The 20,512-nt window shown below is 39.8% G+C and overlaps 1 protein-coding gene across 1 annotated transcript in view; it reads left to right on the forward strand.

Moving 5' to 3' along the window:
- The window catches only part of LOC108800300 (dynein heavy chain 11, axonemal-like), a 321,998-nt gene that overhangs the window by 269,219 nt on the left and 32,267 nt on the right, over positions 1-20,512 (forward strand). Inside the window, exons 77-79 of the mRNA XM_018572279.1 lie at positions 2,939-3,130; positions 5,122-5,241; positions 14,522-14,764. Coding sequence (XP_018427781.1) covers positions 2,939-3,130; positions 5,122-5,241; positions 14,522-14,764 — 555 coding nt within the window. The remainder of the gene's footprint in view (positions 1-2,938; positions 3,131-5,121; positions 5,242-14,521; positions 14,765-20,512) is intronic.

The raw sequence follows: 20,512 nt of genomic DNA on the forward strand, positions 1-20,512 counted from the left end.
TAGTATATAGTATATTATACATTAGTATATACTACAGATGTACACATACACCCAGCAGGAAAGGCTTTATAAGGTATATCCTAGGTCCTAAATAATTCAGGGCACAGTACAGGTATAAAAGCTTGGCAAACACAGAAAATACACTTCAAGATCAGTTGCAAAAATAGCCTGGTATTTGCCAGCACAGGGGATCACCTAACCAAAGTCCTTATGGTAGGTTAGTGAAGCACAATAAATGTTGAGTACACTGGTCCCACCATCCCACTTGAATTTTGAAACCTAGGTACAGATACCATCCAATTTTTCAAGGTCTGTCCCTGTGTTCTTCGGTACAGCACACACAAACAATTCACACTGCGCTGCAGCTATAGGAGCACTTCTGTTCCATCCTCCATATCTGCTGAGAAAGCCCATCAACCAGGTCAACCTCTGTAAAGACTGGACAGTGCTAATCCTCCCACTACTGTCACAGTGCCATTCTGACATATAGGGCCGTTGCTGCCAAAGGTCCTTCCAACTATAAAAAGGTAATAAAGAGGCAATTACCTGAAGACCCTACCCTACTACCCTCTTACAGAAATGTGGTCCTTGCTGTGGAAAGGCTTGGAGAAAACTGATCTATCCTAATGACTGAAAAGTTTTTTGACTCAAGAGTATAGGCAGGTGTGCCTATACACAGGTGCCAGAAACTGACTCACATTCAACACATATGTGATCATATACTTTAAACAATCTTCCTCCATGGGAGCTCATTGAACTGCAGTGAAAACTCACACAAATGCTGCAGTTTGAAGTCATTTTAGTATGGTGCTGAGCTTCACAGAGCACCCATGGTGGGTACTGAGCCAGAGAGTTCAATGCATTTTGCTTCCCTACCGACTGCTCCCTTTGGGGTTCATTGGTTCAGGTCATTGACCTGCATTTCAGGCATGATACAGTTGAAAACTACTTAAACTCATGTCATCAGAAGTTTATTTTTAGAGAAAAAGAGAGGGATATGGTATACGTTAACTTTATATGAAATTTTAGCTCCAGCTAAGGGCAAAAGCTATAGGAATTATTATTATTATTTTATTATCTAATTTGGTGGTTTTGAGTTTTCATCTAGAACTGAACTTCTAATGGTCTTTTTATAACTCAGTAAAGTGACACTAAATTCAGGAGTTAAATTGTATAAATGCATTTAAGTACCTTAACTATTAAGAAAAATTTTGTTTGTGTATCACTCGGCTGTAGATCTTCAAATCATCTCTGAATTGGTGCTGACACTGTCCTTCCTTCTGGAGGGTGGCTCCTTTTGTTCCCCATGGTCTCTGTATGTGTTGTAAAGTAGCCACCACTCCAAGCTCACTCCTATGATGGACTACAATCTCAATACAAATTAGTAAACTAAACGTGAGATTGTAGTCCACCACAAGAGCGAGCCACGGGGAACACAAGTAGCCACCCTACAGAAGGAAGGACAGTGTCGGCACCAATTCAGAGATGATTTCAGGATCTACAGCGGAGTGATGCACAAATAAGATACATTTCTGTTAATAGTTAAGGCACTTGAATGCATTCATAAGATTTAACTCCTGAGTTTAGTGCCACTTTAAAGGATATTGGTGGTAATATAGGACAAGCTATTATTAAGTTTATTTCTCAGTGCATAATGTATTGTAATTCTGAACTTTTACCTAACACAAATAAGGTGTTACACAAACCTGACAGCAAAGGAAAACACGCTTAATGTGCAAAATAAAAATAAATCAGTTTCATGCTCATTATTTGCTGACAAGGAGCTTCTAATATGTTCAGATAATATTCTTTTATTTTTTAGCAATGATTATCTGTTTTTAAAAACAGTGGGATCCAAACAAAACAAAACATTATTTTTTGTGTGCAGTGAATGTGCAGGACAGGTTCTTCTCACGTTCCATCATAGAATGGTTTCTTAGCATATGTTTTACAGGTCATGTAGAAAGAGACGCCACAAATGTGTACTGATGTGCTGAAGTAGATAAGAGAAGCCTGAAGCAACTTATGGTTGTCACAAATTCCAGGAAAAGTGTCAAGTTGTAATAGATCTGTCTATTTATAGAATTGACCATTCATGACATAAAGTCCCAAATGTTCTGTCTGTTATACATTTTTTTTATAGTTAATGCACTTTGTGTTTCCTAAATGAATAGGTAACAAAATCGTAAACAAATATATACTATTTCAATTCTATTAATTATTATTGATGTGAGATCTATTTTTCTTGTCTTTCATGGTCCTTGAGTCTGTACTAAGCATGATGAGTTTAGTTCCATCAGCTAAACTCCAATTCATTATTGGACATTATTTTAAAAAATATTCGAAGTTATGCACCTCCATGGACTATAAGATAATATTATTGACGTTAAGATGTATGCATCAAAAGCAAGTTTGTTGCACTTAATGCTAGCTTACTTTCTTTCATTAAAAAATCAAATGGTAAGAGAGAAAAACATCCCCTTTTGTGATCCAGGTCTGTTCCGTCTTGAACAATTTCCCATATAGATTCCTCCTATTTCCTAAATATATTATATTTGGAAAATTGCGGGAATAGCAGTGGCTTTCTATACAAGCAGTGTCACCTTCACCTACTATAACTGCTGCTTAAGAAATGCAAACTACAGACTGCCTACACATACCTAATGCATGTGTATTTTATTCCATAATTAGGGCACTTGACAGTATTACCGGTCGTTACAATTAATATCTGAATCTTTGTTCCTGGCGATTGATTTCCACTTTGGATTTAAGTGCCAGTAAATCGTATTATTGATTTGCCTTTAAAGCATGCAGAAATCTCATGCAGTATACAGCTAGTGTAGCAATCGTTTACATTCAGGCTACATTAGAATGCCGCTGGGAATTGACAGATCATTGACAGGTGTGTAAAAATGTCCCCTCCGCTGTTGTCTTGCAGAACATCCTTGACCAGTGTACACGAGAGCAAGAGTTTAAAAGCATTTTCTTTTCCTTGTGCTATTTTCATGCCTGTGTGGCTGAGCGGCGCAAATTTGGTCCCCAGGGGTGGAATAGAAAATATCCCTTTAACATCGGAGACCTCTCAATATCTGTGAATGTTCTCTACAACTATCTGGAAGCAAACTCACAGGTATGATGTCTGAACTAGAAAAGTGTATTTGTGGGTTGCCAGAACTGACTTTTTTCATGACAAATTTATAGGTATTTTTAATGTTTGTCATTACTGGGGTACAAACACATTATTTATGTTATTCTGCAGTGTGCAGATTTAACTGTGTTATTTTTTTATGACATGTTTTAGAACAATATTGTATTCTTTTTATCAAAGCAAAGTAACAAAATGACGACAAAGTGACACCATGGCACAGAAATTCTGGAACGTTTACCAACTTTAGTTTTTATGTATGATAAATAGTTAAGTCAATCTGTTTCCTTAAAAGAAGGATTCTGACGTGAAGCAGTTCACATCAGACAAAGGGGTTCATCTACTAAAGTAGAGGCTGTTCTCAGAGCAAAGTCAATGTTCACTCTATAAAGTGTTTATTCACATTGCAAAGTGAATAATAGTAAATAAAGTGAACCTGTATTAACTCTGAATAAATCATGTTAAAACAAAAAAACAAAAAAAAACAGGAATACCGTTAACACCTGATTGGATGAAGTATGCTTTACATTATATTTTTTTAACTCGGTGAACATCCACTTTGCTAAGTTAACAGTATCTGATCCATTAGTGAATGAAGCTCAATATGTTTTTATTTTAACTGCTTTGCCAAATTCAAATTTGTTTTATAATTGAATTTTAAATTCAGGGTGATCATCACCATTTTGAATAATGCTAATAAACACAGAGCAGTGTTAAGTTCTCTTGACTCTACTAAAGCCTTCTCTATGTGTCAAACCTGTAAAACAGAAAACCTCTATGCCGGGGTAGTCAACCTTGTTGCTGTGGAACTACAAGTCCCACAATGCGTTGCAAGACTCCAACAGCTGCAGGCATGACTCCCTGAGACAAGACAGGATTTGTGGTTTCACCAAAGTTGGATTGCTGAGATTGCCTACCTTTGTTCAATGCTAATGCCATTTGTTGCTAATTTCTCTACAGCATGAATAAAAAAAGTAAAAGGCTATTTATACATGGCCCTATAAAGCTTTAAAGGAGACCTGTGCTTGGATCTGAAATGCTTTGTGAATAATTGACATTAGAACAAGTATGTGGGTCAAAAGTTGCATACAGTGAAATCACAGGCTCAGCATGGCTGCCAGGCCACCAGCATTTTGAGAAAGCAGCCAGAAATGGAAGCCCTGCATTTCTCACAGTTTCTTTTAAATGCAATCCATTTTATGTAGAAAAATACACACGTGGATGGGATAAATATTTGTATGCCAAGATAACGGAAGAATTGGAATTAAATTAAATGAAAGCTGGAATGGAATGTGAATTGCTATGGACAACATTTTTAACAGAATGTTTAGTCTAACCCACACAGGATTGAATTTACTGCCAAACAACTGCAGACATTCATATTGGGCTGACTTACTTAAGGAATAGAGAATATTCACTCCTCTTATTGAATAAGGTGAAGCTGACATTTCAGCCTCCCAATCATTTAGACACAAAATATTGTGCTTTTCTTATTTCCGCTGCACAGTTCAGTTGATCAGTGTGAACAAGGCTTCATCTATTTCATTAACCGAAGTGGATATTGTCTACTTCTTTAGTAAATCAGACATATAAGGTGCATATGTGACAAACTGTGACATGTTATATTCCATGTTAACTGTGACATGGGGACATGGGAGGTTATGCTCCAACAGAGTAAAAACCCTGAGCAGTTACTTTGCTGAGTGTTCATATGTTGCGGCACAATTGCCAACAAAACTGCCGCAATTTCGATTCTACTCCTCTGTGTAGTGTAAACCATTTTTGCTAAGTGCTGTGTTTTAACCCCTCTGCACTTTACAATGATGGTCTCTGTGTTCTGCAATAATAACATAAGTTCTGCTTTAACTTGATTTGACTAAAATCTTCACCAAGTTATGATCACATCAACACTTGCAGAATCCTTATAGGAAACAAGCAGTTTTGGCCACGGGATAACAGTATGGCTTTGCTTTCAGGTGCCCTGGGAAGACCTCCGCTACTTATTTGGTGAGATAATGTATGGTGGTCACATCACTGATGACTGGGACAGACGACTGTGCCGTACATACTTAGAGGAGTACATGCAGCCCAATCAGGTACCTATGATTAAAATGCAGAGTTAGAGCTCCCTCTTCTGGGCTTTAAACCTTTGAAATCCTTTTTACAAAACATAAAACCTTTAAAGGAGCAGCAGTATTACATTTGCATTACAAACACAGATGCACACAGATATACTGTATATGTATTTATAAAATAACACATACTGTCGCACTGTACGGATTTATGTGCATAATTGTGAATTTATTACAAAAAAGTCAAAGCATAATATGTTTGCTTTGACCTGTTCAACAACCTTTACTGAAAGTTTCCTGCATTGTTGTTATGCTAAAATCTGGAGAAATGTGTTGTGATTACAATGATATGTATATTAACAATATTTCCAGTGTCCATAACATATAAATGTGAATGTATGTCTAATAGTCTAATATTGTGAGTTTATAATCCTGGTTTGTTACATATACCTGAACACACACAAATATAAACATTCACATGCCAGATCATAAAATGTTTCAAGAAAAGGTGCATCATTAATTCTGTTTTCAATAATATCTTATACAGTCCAGCATTACATAATTGTAAGATTGTGGCCATTTGCTAACATTCTCCATATTTTCATAATAATTTAAATCATTTATTTAATTAATGGATTTATATTTCTATAGCTGTGCCCCTTCTTATATGGCATTTCACTGGTCACACTGCCACTGCCTTTATGAAAAAGGTTTACATTTGACAATAAGCCACACCATAGCGATGCGTTAATCTCATAAATACCGTGTGATCGCTATCGCACAGCACACCTAGTGTGAGTTACCATGTGCTAGGTGTAATGCATTCCCATTCATTTGAATGGCACCCAAATGCACCTCCCAGCAGGTGTGTGTTGCAATAAATGGCAACGCAATACACCTAATGCAAATTAGATGTGCTGTGCAATAGTGTGTGTTAACAGCACGGTATAGAACGCTAGGTGCACTGTGCAATATTGTGTGTTAGTAACATGGTATAGCACGCTAGGTGTATTGTGCATTAGCATGCCTAAAGGGTTATTAAACCCTCATTTGTTTTTGCATGTATCTACTGCTAGCAAGCAGTAGATATATGCAAAATGATTTATTTTTTAAAAACTTTTTCAAAGGGTTAATACTTACCCGTGTCTCCGCCATGCGCTCCCGTCCAAACATCTGAAAATTTCTCGGGCGGCCGCAAAGGATCTTGGGGCGGGCGCATGCGCAGTTCAGATGTTCGGCCGGGAGATGAGGAGAGACACAAGGTAAGACTATGGAGCAGCGTGCACCCGCACAGACAGAGTGGGACATGAGAGAAGAGGAGGACAGAGGAGTCGGCGCTGGATCAGAGACCCGCACCTGCGCTGGAAGGACAGCTAAACACTGTAGAAAAGAAGATCGGATTAAGAGGCATCATTTAAGGTAAGTCCTTACATTAGCACTGGGGGGGGTGATTTTGCCCTTAATGTCACTTTAATAGCATGGTAGAGCATGATTGCTGCATTGTGCAATAGCATGCGTTAATAGCACAGTATAGCATGCGAGGTGCATTATTCAATAGTGTATGTTAATAGCACGGTATACCACACTAGGTGCATTGTGCATTAGCATGCCTTAAAAGCACAATATAGCATGCTAGGTGCACTGTGCAATAGCGTGCATTAATTGCACAGTATAGCATGCGAGGAGCATTGTGCAATAGTGTGCGTTAATAGCACGGTATAGCACGCTAGGTGCATTGTGTCAATGGCATGGTATAACGTGCATTATTATAACGGTATATCACTATAGGTGCATTGTGCAATAGCATGCGTCATTAGCATAGCATATAGCATGCTTTGTTGCATTGTGTTAATGGCACGATAGAGCACATTAAATGCATTGTGCAGTAGCGTGCGTTAGTAGCACAATATAGCATTCTAGGTACGGTATGCAATAGCATGCATTAATAGCACGGTATCGTTCAATTAACACAGTGCTATGGTGTGAACGGGCCCTGAAGCTGAACTCCAGGCAAGCAGCTAAATACACAGAAGAAATACATATATGGGAGCTGTTTTACCTGCCAACAGATTCCTATTTATGTCCAACCAGTCCATTGATTTACACAGCTCTGCCACACAGCACAGTCCTGTCTGGCAGAAGAGGGGACTGTATTTTTCTCTGCAGCTCACTTGCAGGTCTCCTCCTCACCTTCACCCTGTAAATGGTCAGTGAAAAGAGAAGCAGCACACTGATTTGCTCATCTGTCTATCACTCTCCTCTCTTTTCCTATCAGCATGGCCCTTGCACTGCAGCACAATTGGCTCCTTGTGCTGTTTCTGCTTACCCCTCTCTGGGCTCTGTGGTATAGTAGACTGCACGAGTCTGATACCAGGTTAAATTCAGATATTTACACTGCTTGCATTGAACTGAATACATTTAATTATGCGATAATGACGTAGTTGAATTATTTGTGCCTTTTATCTTTGTGGCATTCAGCTATAATTTCAGGAATGCATTGCTACATTACCTGTCAGTTGTACACATGTACAGTCATACGCCAATTCATAAAATGTGCTAACGAAACCAATCTGATATTTATTCAGAATCTTTATGCAGAATTGTAAATTAAATATTAAAAAAAAAAAAATCCTAGAAACAAAAAAAAAGCAAATTCTTGGAGCTAGGAGGTCAAAAAATAATTACACAGCTATTAGAGAAAACATGAAATTGATTCAGCATGTCTGAAAGCTTGCTAACAAGAATGGAACTACGCCAACACTATATAAACCTTCATGCAAAGATCTGAAAAGCAGAACATTAAGAAATCATTTCGTAAACTAAGCCCTTGTCTTCTCCTTGTCTTTTCCTGACTTGTCCGCTATTGCGAGCATCAGACTTTTTAAGTTTATCGTTAAACGAGTGCATTGAGCACAGAGATGCTGAGAAGCTGAACTGTGTAAATAACTACGCCCATGATGCAATTAAACTAAATGACAATCATATTGCTGGGACAATCAAAGCTCTATGTGGCATGTTTAATTGTAAGGCAAACATATCCGTGATGGGACAAAAAACGATGGTGTGTTAACCTTCCTCATTATCGACACTTCCTGCTCAGTATTGTGTCAGCGACATCTTGGAGGGATAATCACACTGTACACATGCAATCATCGCGGGAGAGGAGATTTCCATTGAAATGAACATTGTCAGACTCATTTCACCATTGCAAAAAAGACATTGTACAATGTTAAGAGTGTTTAGAGCTAACAGAGGAAGGGTATTCATAAATACATAGGAGCTGATTTACTAAAGGAATAATTCTCACCCTGGCTTGTGTTCATTTCAAATACCCATTCAGGTTCTGGAGAAATTTAATTTCATGTTTTTTTTCTAATCTCTTGGACTTGAAATGAAGATATCCTACAGTGAAAAAAGGCTCCTGTAGTAAATCAGGGGCATTGTGTGTAGTTTATTCAGAGAATGACAGAATAATCAATAGGTTAGAGGTCAACAACAAATCATAATTTCAGAATCATGAAAATAGCTTTTCTTATTTATATACAGGACATGTCTGAGCAAGGCTAGGCTGGCTCTGAATCATTTGGTTAGATGTGGCAAAAGATCTGACAACTTTTCCTGTTTTGCTATGATCACCATATATGTTTAATCTTAAAACAGAATAACCAGCCAGTTTATGGCGAGGTTGGCTATTTAAGGAATAAAACTCTACTAAAACACTGTTAAAGCCTAACTCTGCCAGTGCTGGCGCTGCCACTCTGCGGTTGGTTCCTTGTATCATATCCTGTGGACCTGCTCTGGCATCTCACCCTTTTGGGGGGGAAATTAATGCTTTCCTTCATAAATTGACTTCAGCATCCCTCTTATTGGAACCATTAACACATCTTCTAGGTCTTCTAGTTTGGGGTATAGAGAAGAACCTGAGAAAGCTGGTGAATCATATCCTCACAGCTGATTACTGCTAGGTGGAAACAGACTTCTTATCAGCTCTTAGCACAGAGGCAAGGAGGTCAGGTTGATGGAACATCTTATGGCCATAATGGGCAATAGGTAGGATAAATACAATGCTATTTGAGACACGTGGGACTTCTATCTGCTCCAGTATGCCTGTTAACCCCCTTTTCAGCAGACTTTTAGCAATGCATTCTCCCTTTGTTCCTGTGTTCTGTTTAATTTTTCTGTCTATGGGGGTCTATTCACGAAGCAGCCGAAGGATCTAGCCGTAGCTTCGTCCCCAGGACCCCTTCGGTTCAGTAGAACCGAAGGGCTGCTGTACGGGCTATTCACTATAGCCCATACAGCTCCCGAACTTGGCCAAGCGGCTCAGTCGAGCCGAACGCATATGCCTGGGCGTGATCTTACGGCTGGCTCCGGCCACTTACAGAGAGATCAGCGTCCCTGGTTACCAGCTAACCAGGGACTCTGATCTCCAGACAGTAAACTCTCCCTGGCGCTCCAGGAGTCTCCTGCTCCCGGCCGCCATGGAGAGAAACACTGTTTTTTCTTGTTTTTTCTTATTCTGACACGGAGCCGTGTCAGAATAGGAAAAAACTAATTTTTGGCCATAGGAATGCATTGCTAGATTCCTATTGGCTCTTTCAATTTGCAATAGCCAATAGCAAACTAGCATTGCACCCGTCCTCTGCTGCAGTTCTCCATCAGGTCCACTACTGATTGACAGCAGCAGAGGGCGGGTACAATGCTAGTTTGCTATTGGCTATTGCAAATTGAAATAGCCAATAGGAATCTAGCAGTGCATTCCTATGGCCAAATTTTTTTTTAAATTTTTTTCTATTCTGACACAGCTCCGTGTCAGAATGAGAGAAAAAAAAGAAAAAGCAGTGTTGCTCTCCTTGGCGGCCGGGACTGGGAGACTCCCGGAGCGCCCGGGAGAGTTAGGCTTTTTTTTTTTGCTTTTTTTTGACAGCAGCAGAACCGCCAGCCAATAGAAAACTTTTGGGCGGAGCTAGCTGTCCTTGCTAGCTCCGCACAATCGTTTTCTATTTTTATTTTTCTACTTTTTTAACTGTTTTTCTGTTCTGCTCGGTCCCACAGAGAGACTGAGCAGAACAGCCGAGCCGAACTCCTTCTGCACTTCGGGTCGACCTGAAGCCACGCAAAGCCACCTGATGTACGACTGATTTCAGCCGATATATGGCTGAAATCAGCCGTACCAGCCTGAAGTGAATAGCCGAACAGCTTTAGTGAATAGACCCCGATGTCTTTTCTTTTTCTACTCTTTGTGGATCTTGTCCACATGGGCTGTGCTGCTGCCTGTTTCTGCGGCCCCTGGATTCTAACTCTATACAACCAATTATGTCCTTGCCATAATTAACTTGATAACCGAAAACGCCAATGGCATTGACAAATGATTGGACTCTGCTACAGATTTTGCATAGAGATTGGAGATCTTGTTTTCTTATTCCCTCCTCGAGGGCTTTCTAGTTGATTCTTGTACTGCTTGTGGGCTATCTTCTATGTCTTTCTACGTCCTTGTTATATGAAAACTTTAAATAAACAATTGTTAAACCAAAAAAAAGCCCAACTCTGGGCAATAAACTGATTATAAAAAAAGGTCACTGACCTCCTTCCCCCAAGACTAAAAAATAAGCTACTGCTTATTTTTTATAGGGGATGGATAACATAGAGTAATACTAACCTTCATGCACAATCTCTCATTCCTCCTCCTCACCTGCTCCAGTTGTGATAGCTGAAGCTGCTCTTCTTGCTGGTCCTTGACTGGTCTTGTCGCTGCCCCCCTCGCTGATGTCATCATATCAGTACGTTAATCAGGGCAGGAGCAGCAGCCACATCATCATTATGGGATGTGACAGCTCAAGGAGTGGCTACCCACATTCAAACACTGGAGAGAAGAGCACAGGACCGCTGGTTGTTGCAGGGCTATGCGGTATGGTGAGTATTAGTGTTTTATTTCATACCCTAGAAAAAACACGAGTATTAGATCCTCCTTCACCAGGAGGGAGGAGTCCTTTTTTATTATGACTTTTCTGCCTGCAGTTAGACTTTACTTACTCTTTTCTTAAAACAGAATGTATTCATATGTCATTACTTCAATACAAAACAAAACAAAAGCCAAGTGGTGTATTCCTCATTTTAGGATGGTAGACATATCTTAGGTTACATTCACATGGGGCTATTATGTGTGGCTGGGGATGCCTGCAGCAAGAACCTATGGATTCTTGCAGCAGGAATCTCAGGTGTGTCTGTACAGATGCAGCCGCTGTGCCCATTCATGTTAATGACAGCCTGGCAGTGGCCATATCTGTCAGTGGCAGTACGCATGTATTTGTACATGGAACAATTACCTGTAGTCTGGCTAGCTAATTGTCCTTGTTCACAATCCGTCTGTGTCCATGGACAAACATCTATCCCGAATCGCTCAGTGATAACTGAATTATTTTTCTGGTAGCTATTTAGCAGAATGAGAAGTACAGGATAAATGGAAATCAATGTTAGGATCAGTCACGTAGTCGGATACCATAGTGCTGTGGGCCCATTTATGACAGAGGGAGGATATTACTATCTGCTCATTACCATACTCCGCAGAGATACTCCACATTATGTCTTTGTTGATGATGGACAATCTGCCTGAGTATGGCAGGTCTTAGGCAAAGCTTACATTACCCATTTTACATTGGCACAGTCAGGATTTGCATAATGCTGCCCATAAATGGCCGGCTGCCGCCCCGATCTAATGCTAGGTATGACACTAAGGATCGGGCTATTTTTGGGTACACAATAGATGGCAGAAATGATCAGCATTTATTTTCATTAACAGGAATTTTTAAAATGTCTTAAAAGAGGGATGCAGAGAACTGGAAGTATCAGACATGCTGGAATAACTCTTGTGAGTGTTGCTGTGGGAGGGGGCAGTGTGGTTCTTTGGAACTAAACACAATGATACTAGTTCAAGTACCTATCTGAGTAAAATCATTATGAGGTTTTATACATTCTAAACAAGTTTATAACTGTGTATATGTTTAGAACACAAATAGTGTTCAATAGAAACCTACTTTATATCCTCAAAACCTAATAAAATCTAAGCAATATAAATGATATCCCAATTATATATAGTCCCACCTTTGCCACTGTTGGAGATACATCCCTTCGCTCCTGCTGTGGCACTGGGACAGGAAGTGAGGGAAAATGTCTTCATTGGGAACACAGAAAGCAGTAAAATATGCACAGATACACCTGTCAGGTTCTTTGCTGTCTTGTTCCTAGCGTGGTGGTTTCCTCTCATTTCCTGTCCTAGTAAAGTTTTATTACAACAGGGGCACAGAGAGCAATAACAGTTTGATAAAAGTTATAATTATTCCCTACTTTATTCAAATAAAAAAAACTATTTGGCTGGGGTTCTATTTTAAAGGATAGCTAACCCAATAAAAAAAGGTATTATATTGGAGCTTACCAGTGCAGAAACATTTTCAGCAAGTACAGAAAATACCTGTTTAGCTTACCAAAAATGCTGTGCCCTTGTCACTTCCTCTAAGCTGAACTGAAATCACAAAGAATCTTCCTTCTGTAAACTATTAATTACCACACCCCATGTAATGAAGATGAAGAGAGGAAGCCCAAATCAGGAGACCAGCATAGTGTGACAACCATGGCTCCCTCCATAGATGCAGTAGTGTGAGTAAGCATAGCCACACTAGGAATGAAATTATGTTGTTTGCAGGATTACCAGGTGAAAATAAAGGAGAAAAGGCCTACAAAAAGAAAAGGAATGCAGCCAGCTATGTTATATGACGTTTGGTTTTGGGTTTAGATACGCTTTAATTAGGGATGCACCAATACCAAGTATCATACTTGGTACAAGTACAAGTACAGATACTTTTCGAGCGCCAAGACTAGACTAGAGAAAAATTCAAAAGTTAGGAGGCAGCTGTCATTTGTAAGGAGCACACGGAGCTCCTGGGATTTATACATCTCTGTTTTAATGCATGATTATTATTATTATATAGTTTATAAATAAAGAGATGCACCGATACCAGTTTTGAAAGTACAAGTACCGATACATTTTTGTTTATTGTCATGTGACAGTTTTTCTAAAACAATACAGACTAATGATTTCAGGACAGTGGTGGAGCACCAGAGCCAGGTCCCAGCTACAACCACTACAACCCTGGTAGTTCTTATGAAAATGTCAAGTATCGGCACCGGTATCTGAACTGGTATCGGTGCATCCCTAGCTTTAATTAAACAATGGTTCTTAGACATTTGATTGTTGATTTACTAAAGGCAAACACTTCAAGGGCATTTCCCTTAGCTTAGTGATGGTGCTGAAAATTCTCTTTGTAAAGAATACCCAATCACATGCAAGGAAAATTTAAAAAAAAAAAAAAAGAATTTCTTGCACATGATTGGATGATGGAAGTCAGCAGACCTTCACTTCATTCACTAAGCTAGGGGAAAATTCCTTTGCAAAGTGCATAGATTTTTGCCCTTTAGTAAATCAACCCCCTGGCTGATTTACTTTGGTACATTACCCCTCGGTACATTGGTACATTACCATCAGCTCCAGAGTTCAGGTCCCAGTCTGTGTACATAAGAAGAATACATGAAAAATGTTTGTAAATGTAATCTTTGAATATGATCCTGAAACATAGTTGCTTAGTCTATCAATAGGAAATGTACATACATACAACCTGCTACCATGCCTGCAGCTGAACATCCATATCCTACAGCAATTTTATCTCTTGATGAGATTTAGAACGCCACATCAACTGGCCCCTTGTGTTGCATGATATCATTCTAGCCTCATATTTTAAGCCTTAAAATACTTGACCCTTAATATTATTCACGCTGTAAGTTAGTCATACTTGCCGCACGGAGCAGTAGAAGCAGCATGCATTGAGCCAGACATTCTCTTGATCTCTTGGAACAATGACTGAAAAGAATTGCAGAGACAAGAGAATTAAGGACGGAGTTCCCGCTGGTGAAAGTGCAGGAAACCTGGATCTGTAGCCACCCGCCAAGAAGGATTATTTCTTTTTTCTGTCATATTCAATGAAACTCCTTTATAGCACAAATCTACGGGTCCCTAGTGTACAGGGACAGGGAGGAAGGGGGGAGAAAAACAAATAAGGAAAATAAAAGGATTGCAAGAAACGGATGTGTTAGTACAGGGATTCTGTCATAACAGCTTGGACGATTTTCGTGAAATAATGTCATTGATGGTCAATTTGCTGAAATGTCTACCAATATCCCCATGAGATTCATTGTGAAATATATTTCTTGTCATGATGATTACATCCAACATTCTTTTTTTTTTTTCCTCTAGTTTGATAGGAAGCTTGCCTTGGCGCCTGGATTTGTGATACCCTCTAACCTTGATTATGAAGGCTACCATAGATACATTGATGAGATGTTGCCACCTGAGAGCCCCATCCATTACGGCCTCCACCCCAATGCAGAGATTGAATTCTTAACTGTGACTTCAGACAATCTTTTCCGCACCTTGTTAGAATTGCAGTCACGGGATTCTATAGGCAGGGAAGGAGCGCCTCAGACAGAGGAGGAAAAGGTTAGTCAGATGAAGCTTGTACATCATTGTATTCTGTGCGTGTTCCCTGCAGTGCCAGGTTTCAGCGTACTTGATCTTTACATATGACATGGTATTTTAGTTCAGCTTACATCTGTAATATTTGTTGTGAAGGCTATTTTCACGGCTATTAGGGTACTTCAGCTTATTCCTGTGCTGTGATTATGCCTCAATTCTAGCAAATATAGCATGAAACAAATATTAAATAAAAGGGATTTCCAAAATAAAATGGAAATCCTTTGAAATTCTACCTCACAAAGGGCACAAAAACAGCACATGCTCTCCTTGGCGGCCGGGACTGGGAGACTCCCGGAGCGCCCGGGAGAGTTAGGCTTTTTTTTTTTGCTTTTTTTTGACAGCAGCAGAACCGCCAGCCAATAGAAAACTTTTGGGCGGAGCTAGCTGTCCTTGCTAGCTCCGCACAATCGTTTTCTATTTTTATTTTTCTACTTTTTTAACTGTTTTTCTGTTCTGCTCGGTCCCACAGAGAGACTGAGCAGAACAGCCGAGCCGAACTCCTTCTGCACTTCGGGTCGACCTGAAGCCACGCAAAGCCACCTGATGTACGACTGATTTCAGCCGATATATGGCTGAAATCAGCCGTACCAGCCTGAAGTGAATAGCCGAACAGCTTTAGTGAATAGACCCCGATGTCTTTTCTTTTTCTACTCTTTGTGGATCTTGTCCACATGGGCTGTGCTGCTGCCTGTTTCTGCGGCCCCTGGATTCTAACTCTATACAACCAATTATGTCCTTGCCATAATTAACTTGATAACCGAAAACGCCAATGGCATTGACAAATGATTGGACTCTGCTACAGATTTTGCATAGAGATTGGAGATCTTGTTTTCTTATTCCCTCCTCGAGGGCTTTCTAGTTGATTCTTGTACTGCTTGTGGGCTATCTTCTATGTCTTTCTACGTCCTTGTTATATGAAAACTTTAAATAAACAATTGTTAAACCAAAAAAAAGCCCAACTCTGGGCAATAAACTGATTATAAAAAAAGGTCACTGACCTCCTTCCCCCAAGACTAAAAAATAAGCTACTGCTTATTTTTTATAGGGGATGGATAACATAGAGTAATACTAACCTTCATGCACAATCTCTCATTCCTCCTCCTCACCTGCTCCAGTTGTGATAGCTGAAGCTGCTCTTCTTGCTGGTCCTTGACTGGTCTTGTCGCTGCCCCCCTCGCTGATGTCATCATATCAGTACGTTAATCAGGGCAGGAGCAGCAGCCACATCATCATTATGGGATGTGACAGCTCAAGGAGTGGCTACCCACATTCAAACACTGGAGAGAAGAGCACAGGACCGCTGGTTGTTGCAGGGCTATGCGGTATGGTGAGTATTAGTGTTTTATTTCATACCCTAGAAAAAACACGAGTATTAGATCCTCCTTCACCAGGAGGGAGGAGTCCTTTTTTATTATGACTTTTCTGCCTGCAGTTAGACTTTACTTACTCTTTTCTTAAAACAGAATGTATTCATATGTCATTACTTCAATACAAAACAAAACAAAAGCCAAGTGGTGTATTCCTCATTTTAGGATGGTAGACATATCTTAGGTTACATTCACATGGGGCTATTATGTGTGGCTGGGGATGCCTGCAGCAAGAACCTATGGATTCTTGCAGCAGGAATCTCAGGTGTGTCTGTACAGATGCAGCCGCTGTGCCCATTCATGTTAATGACAGCCTGGCAGTGGCCATATCTGTCAGTGGCAGTACGCATGTATTTGTACATGGAACAATTACCTGTAGTCTGGCTAGCTAATTGTCCTTGTTCACAATCCGTCTGTGTCCATGGACAAACATCTATCCCGAATCGCTCAGTGATAACTGAATTATTTTTCTGGTAGCTATTTAGCAGAATGAGAAGTACAGGATAAATGGAAATCAATGTTAGGATCAGTCACGTAGTCGGATACCATAGTGCTGTGGGCCCATTTATGACAGAGGGAGGATATTACTATCTGCTCATTACCATACTCCGCAGAGATACTCCACATTATGTCTTTGTTGATGATGGACAATCTGCCTGAGTATGGCAGGTCTTAGGCAAAGCTTACATTACCCATTTTACATTGGCACAGTCAGGATTTGCATAATGCTGCCCATAAATGGCCGGCTGCCGCCCCGATCTAATGCTAGGTATGACACTAAGGATCGGGCTATTTTTGGGTACACAATAGATGGCAGAAATGATCAGCATTTATTTTCATTAACAGGAATTTTTAAAATGTCTTAAAAGAGGGATGCAGAGAACTGGAAGTATCAGACATGCTGGAATAACTCTTGTGAGTGTTGCTGTGGGAGGGGGCAGTGTGGTTCTTTGGAACTAAACACAATGATACTAGTTCAAGTACCTATCTGAGTAAAATCATTATGAGGTTTTATACATTCTAAACAAGTTTATAACTGTGTATATGTTTAGAACACAAATAGTGTTCAATAGAAACCTACTTTATATCCTCAAAACCTAATAAAATCTAAGCAATATAAATGATATCCCAATTATATATAGTCCCACCTTTGCCACTGTTGGAGATACATCCCTTCGCTCCTGCTGTGGCACTGGGACAGGAAGTGAGGGAAAATGTCTTCATTGGGAACACAGAAAGCAGTAAAATATGCACAGATACACCTGTCAGGTTCTTTGCTGTCTTGTTCCTAGCGTGGTGGTTTCCTCTCATTTCCTGTCCTAGTAAAGTTTTATTACAACAGGGGCACAGAGAGCAATAACAGTTTGATAAAAGTTATAATTATTCCCTACTTTATTCAAATAAAAAAAACTATTTGGCTGGGGTTCTATTTTAAAGGATAGCTAACCCAATAAAAAAAGGTATTATATTGGAGCTTACCAGTGCAGAAACATTTTCAGCAAGTACAGAAAATACCTGTTTAGCTTACCAAAAATGCTGTGCCCTTGTCACTTCCTCTAAGCTGAACTGAAATCACAAAGAATCTTCCTTCTGTAAACTATTAATTACCACACCCCATGTAATGAAGATGAAGAGAGGAAGCCCAAATCAGGAGACCAGCATAGTGTGACAACCATGGCTCCCTCCATAGATGCAGTAGTGTGAGTAAGCATAGCCACACTAGGAATGAAATTATGTTGTTTGCAGGATTACCAGGTGAAAATAAAGGAGAAAAGGCCTACAAAAAGAAAAGGAATGCAGCCAGCTATGTTATATGACGTTTGGTTTTGGGTTTAGATACGCTTTAATTAGGGATGCACCAATACCAAGTATCATACTTGGTACAAGTACAAGTACAGATACTTTTCGAGCGCCAAGACTAGACTAGAGAAAAATTCAAAAGTTAGGAGGCAGCTGTCATTTGTAAGGAGCACACGGAGCTCCTGGGATTTATACATCTCTGTTTTAATGCATGATTATTATTATTATATAGTTTATAAATAAAGAGATGCACCGATACCAGTTTTGAAAGTACAAGTACCGATACATTTTTGTTTATTGTCATGTGACAGTTTTTCTAAAACAATACAGACTAATGATTTCAGGACAGTGGTGGAGCACCAGAGCCAGGTCCCAGCTACAACCACTACAACCCTGGTAGTTCTTATGAAAATGTCAAGTATCGGCACCGGTATCTGAACTGGTATCGGTGCATCCCTAGCTTTAATTAAACAATGGTTCTTAGACATTTGATTGTTGATTTACTAAAGGCAAACACTTCAAGGGCATTTCCCTTAGCTTAGTGATGGTGCTGAAAATTCTCTTTGTAAAGAATACCCAATCACATGCAAGGAAAATTTAAAAAAAAAAAAAAAGAATTTCTTGCACATGATTGGATGATGGAAGTCAGCAGACCTTCACTTCATTCACTAAGCTAGGGGAAAATTCCTTTGCAAAGTGCATAGATTTTTGCCCTTTAGTAAATCAACCCCCTGGCTGATTTACTTTGGTACATTACCCCTCGGTACATTGGTACATTACCATCAGCTCCAGAGTTCAGGTCCCAGTCTGTGTACATAAGAAGAATACATGAAAAATGTTTGTAAATGTAATCTTTGAATATGATCCTGAAACATAGTTGCTTAGTCTATCAATAGGAAATGTACATACATACAACCTGCTACCATGCCTGCAGCTGAACATCCATATCCTACAGCAATTTTATCTCTTGATGAGATTTAGAACGCCACATCAACTGGCCCCTTGTGTTGCATGATATCATTCTAGCCTCATATTTTAAGCCTTAAAATACTTGACCCTTAATATTATTCACGCTGTAAGTTAGTCATACTTGCCGCACGGAGCAGTAGAAGCAGCATGCATTGAGCCAGACATTCTCTTGATCTCTTGGAACAATGACTGAAAAGAATTGCAGAGACAAGAGAATTAAGGACGGAGTTCCCGCTGGTGAAAGTGCAGGAAACCTGGATCTGTAGCCACCCGCCAAGAAGGATTATTTCTTTTTTCTGTCATATTCAATGAAACTCCTTTATAGCACAAATCTACGGGTCCCTAGTGTACAGGGACAGGGAGGAAGGGGGGAGAAAAACAAATAAGGAAAATAAAAGGATTGCAAGAAACGGATGTGTTAGTACAGGGATTCTGTCATAACAGCTTGGACGATTTTCGTGAAATAATGTCATTGATGGTCAATTTGCTGAAATGTCTACCAATATCCCCATGAGATTCATTGTGAAATATATTTCTTGTCATGATGATTACATCCAACATTCTTTTTTTTTTTTCCTCTAGTTTGATAGGAAGCTTGCCTTGGCGCCTGGATTTGTGATACCCTCTAACCTTGATTATGAAGGCTACCATAGATACATTGATGAGATGTTGCCACCTGAGAGCCCCATCCATTACGGCCTCCACCCCAATGCAGAGATTGAATTCTTAACTGTGACTTCAGACAATCTTTTCCGCACCTTGTTAGAATTGCAGTCACGGGATTCTATAGGCAGGGAAGGAGCGCCTCAGACAGAGGAGGAAAAGGTTAGTCAGATGAAGCTTGTACATCATTGTATTCTGTGCGTGTTCCCTGCAGTGCCAGGTTTCAGCGTACTTGATCTTTACATATGACATGGTATTTTAGTTCAGCTTACATCTGTAATATTTGTTGTGAAGGCTATTTTCACGGCTATTAGGGTACTTCAGCTTATTCCTGTGCTGTGATTATGCCTCAATTCTAGCAAATATAGCATGAAACAAATATTAAATAAAAGGGATTTCCAAAATAAAATGGAAATCCTTTGAAATTCTACCTCACAAAGGGCACAAAAACAGCACTTAAATCCCCATGCTGTTGTTACCTACATCAGCTAGCATACTGGGTTTTTAAAAAAAAAACAGGTAAGTAAAATAGGGTGGTTGTAATACCAGAAAGAATCAGGCCAATAAAGTTATGTTGCAAGAAAACAGCAAGTGTTGAATACCATACTGTAGTTTGGTTTACAACGTTCCCCCAGTAACTTAGGACAACCATTCTGTGTGAGAGCAGTGGTTCCATACAGTTGTCCAACACCCCCTACCTAAGTGTTGCTGACTATACCGCTGTAGCGATAACAAGGTTCAGCTCACTGGTCACTGATTAGCTCTGAGCAAGTGTAAGAGCTGACTAGCTTCACTTGGAGCTAACACACTGTTTCTTCCTTGGCTGCCAATGGCTGAATGGAGCCGTGCTGGAGTCAAGGAAAATAAGTTACCGGTATGTGCAGCTTGATAGTGGCCAAGTGACACGTACCTT

The sequence above is a fragment of the Nanorana parkeri genome, unplaced genomic scaffold, assembly GCF_000935625.1.
Source record: "Nanorana parkeri isolate BGI_ZX_2015 unplaced genomic scaffold, ASM93562v1 scaffold44, whole genome shotgun sequence".
In the NCBI taxonomy this organism is placed as follows: Eukaryota; Metazoa; Chordata; class Amphibia; order Anura; family Dicroglossidae; genus Nanorana; species Nanorana parkeri.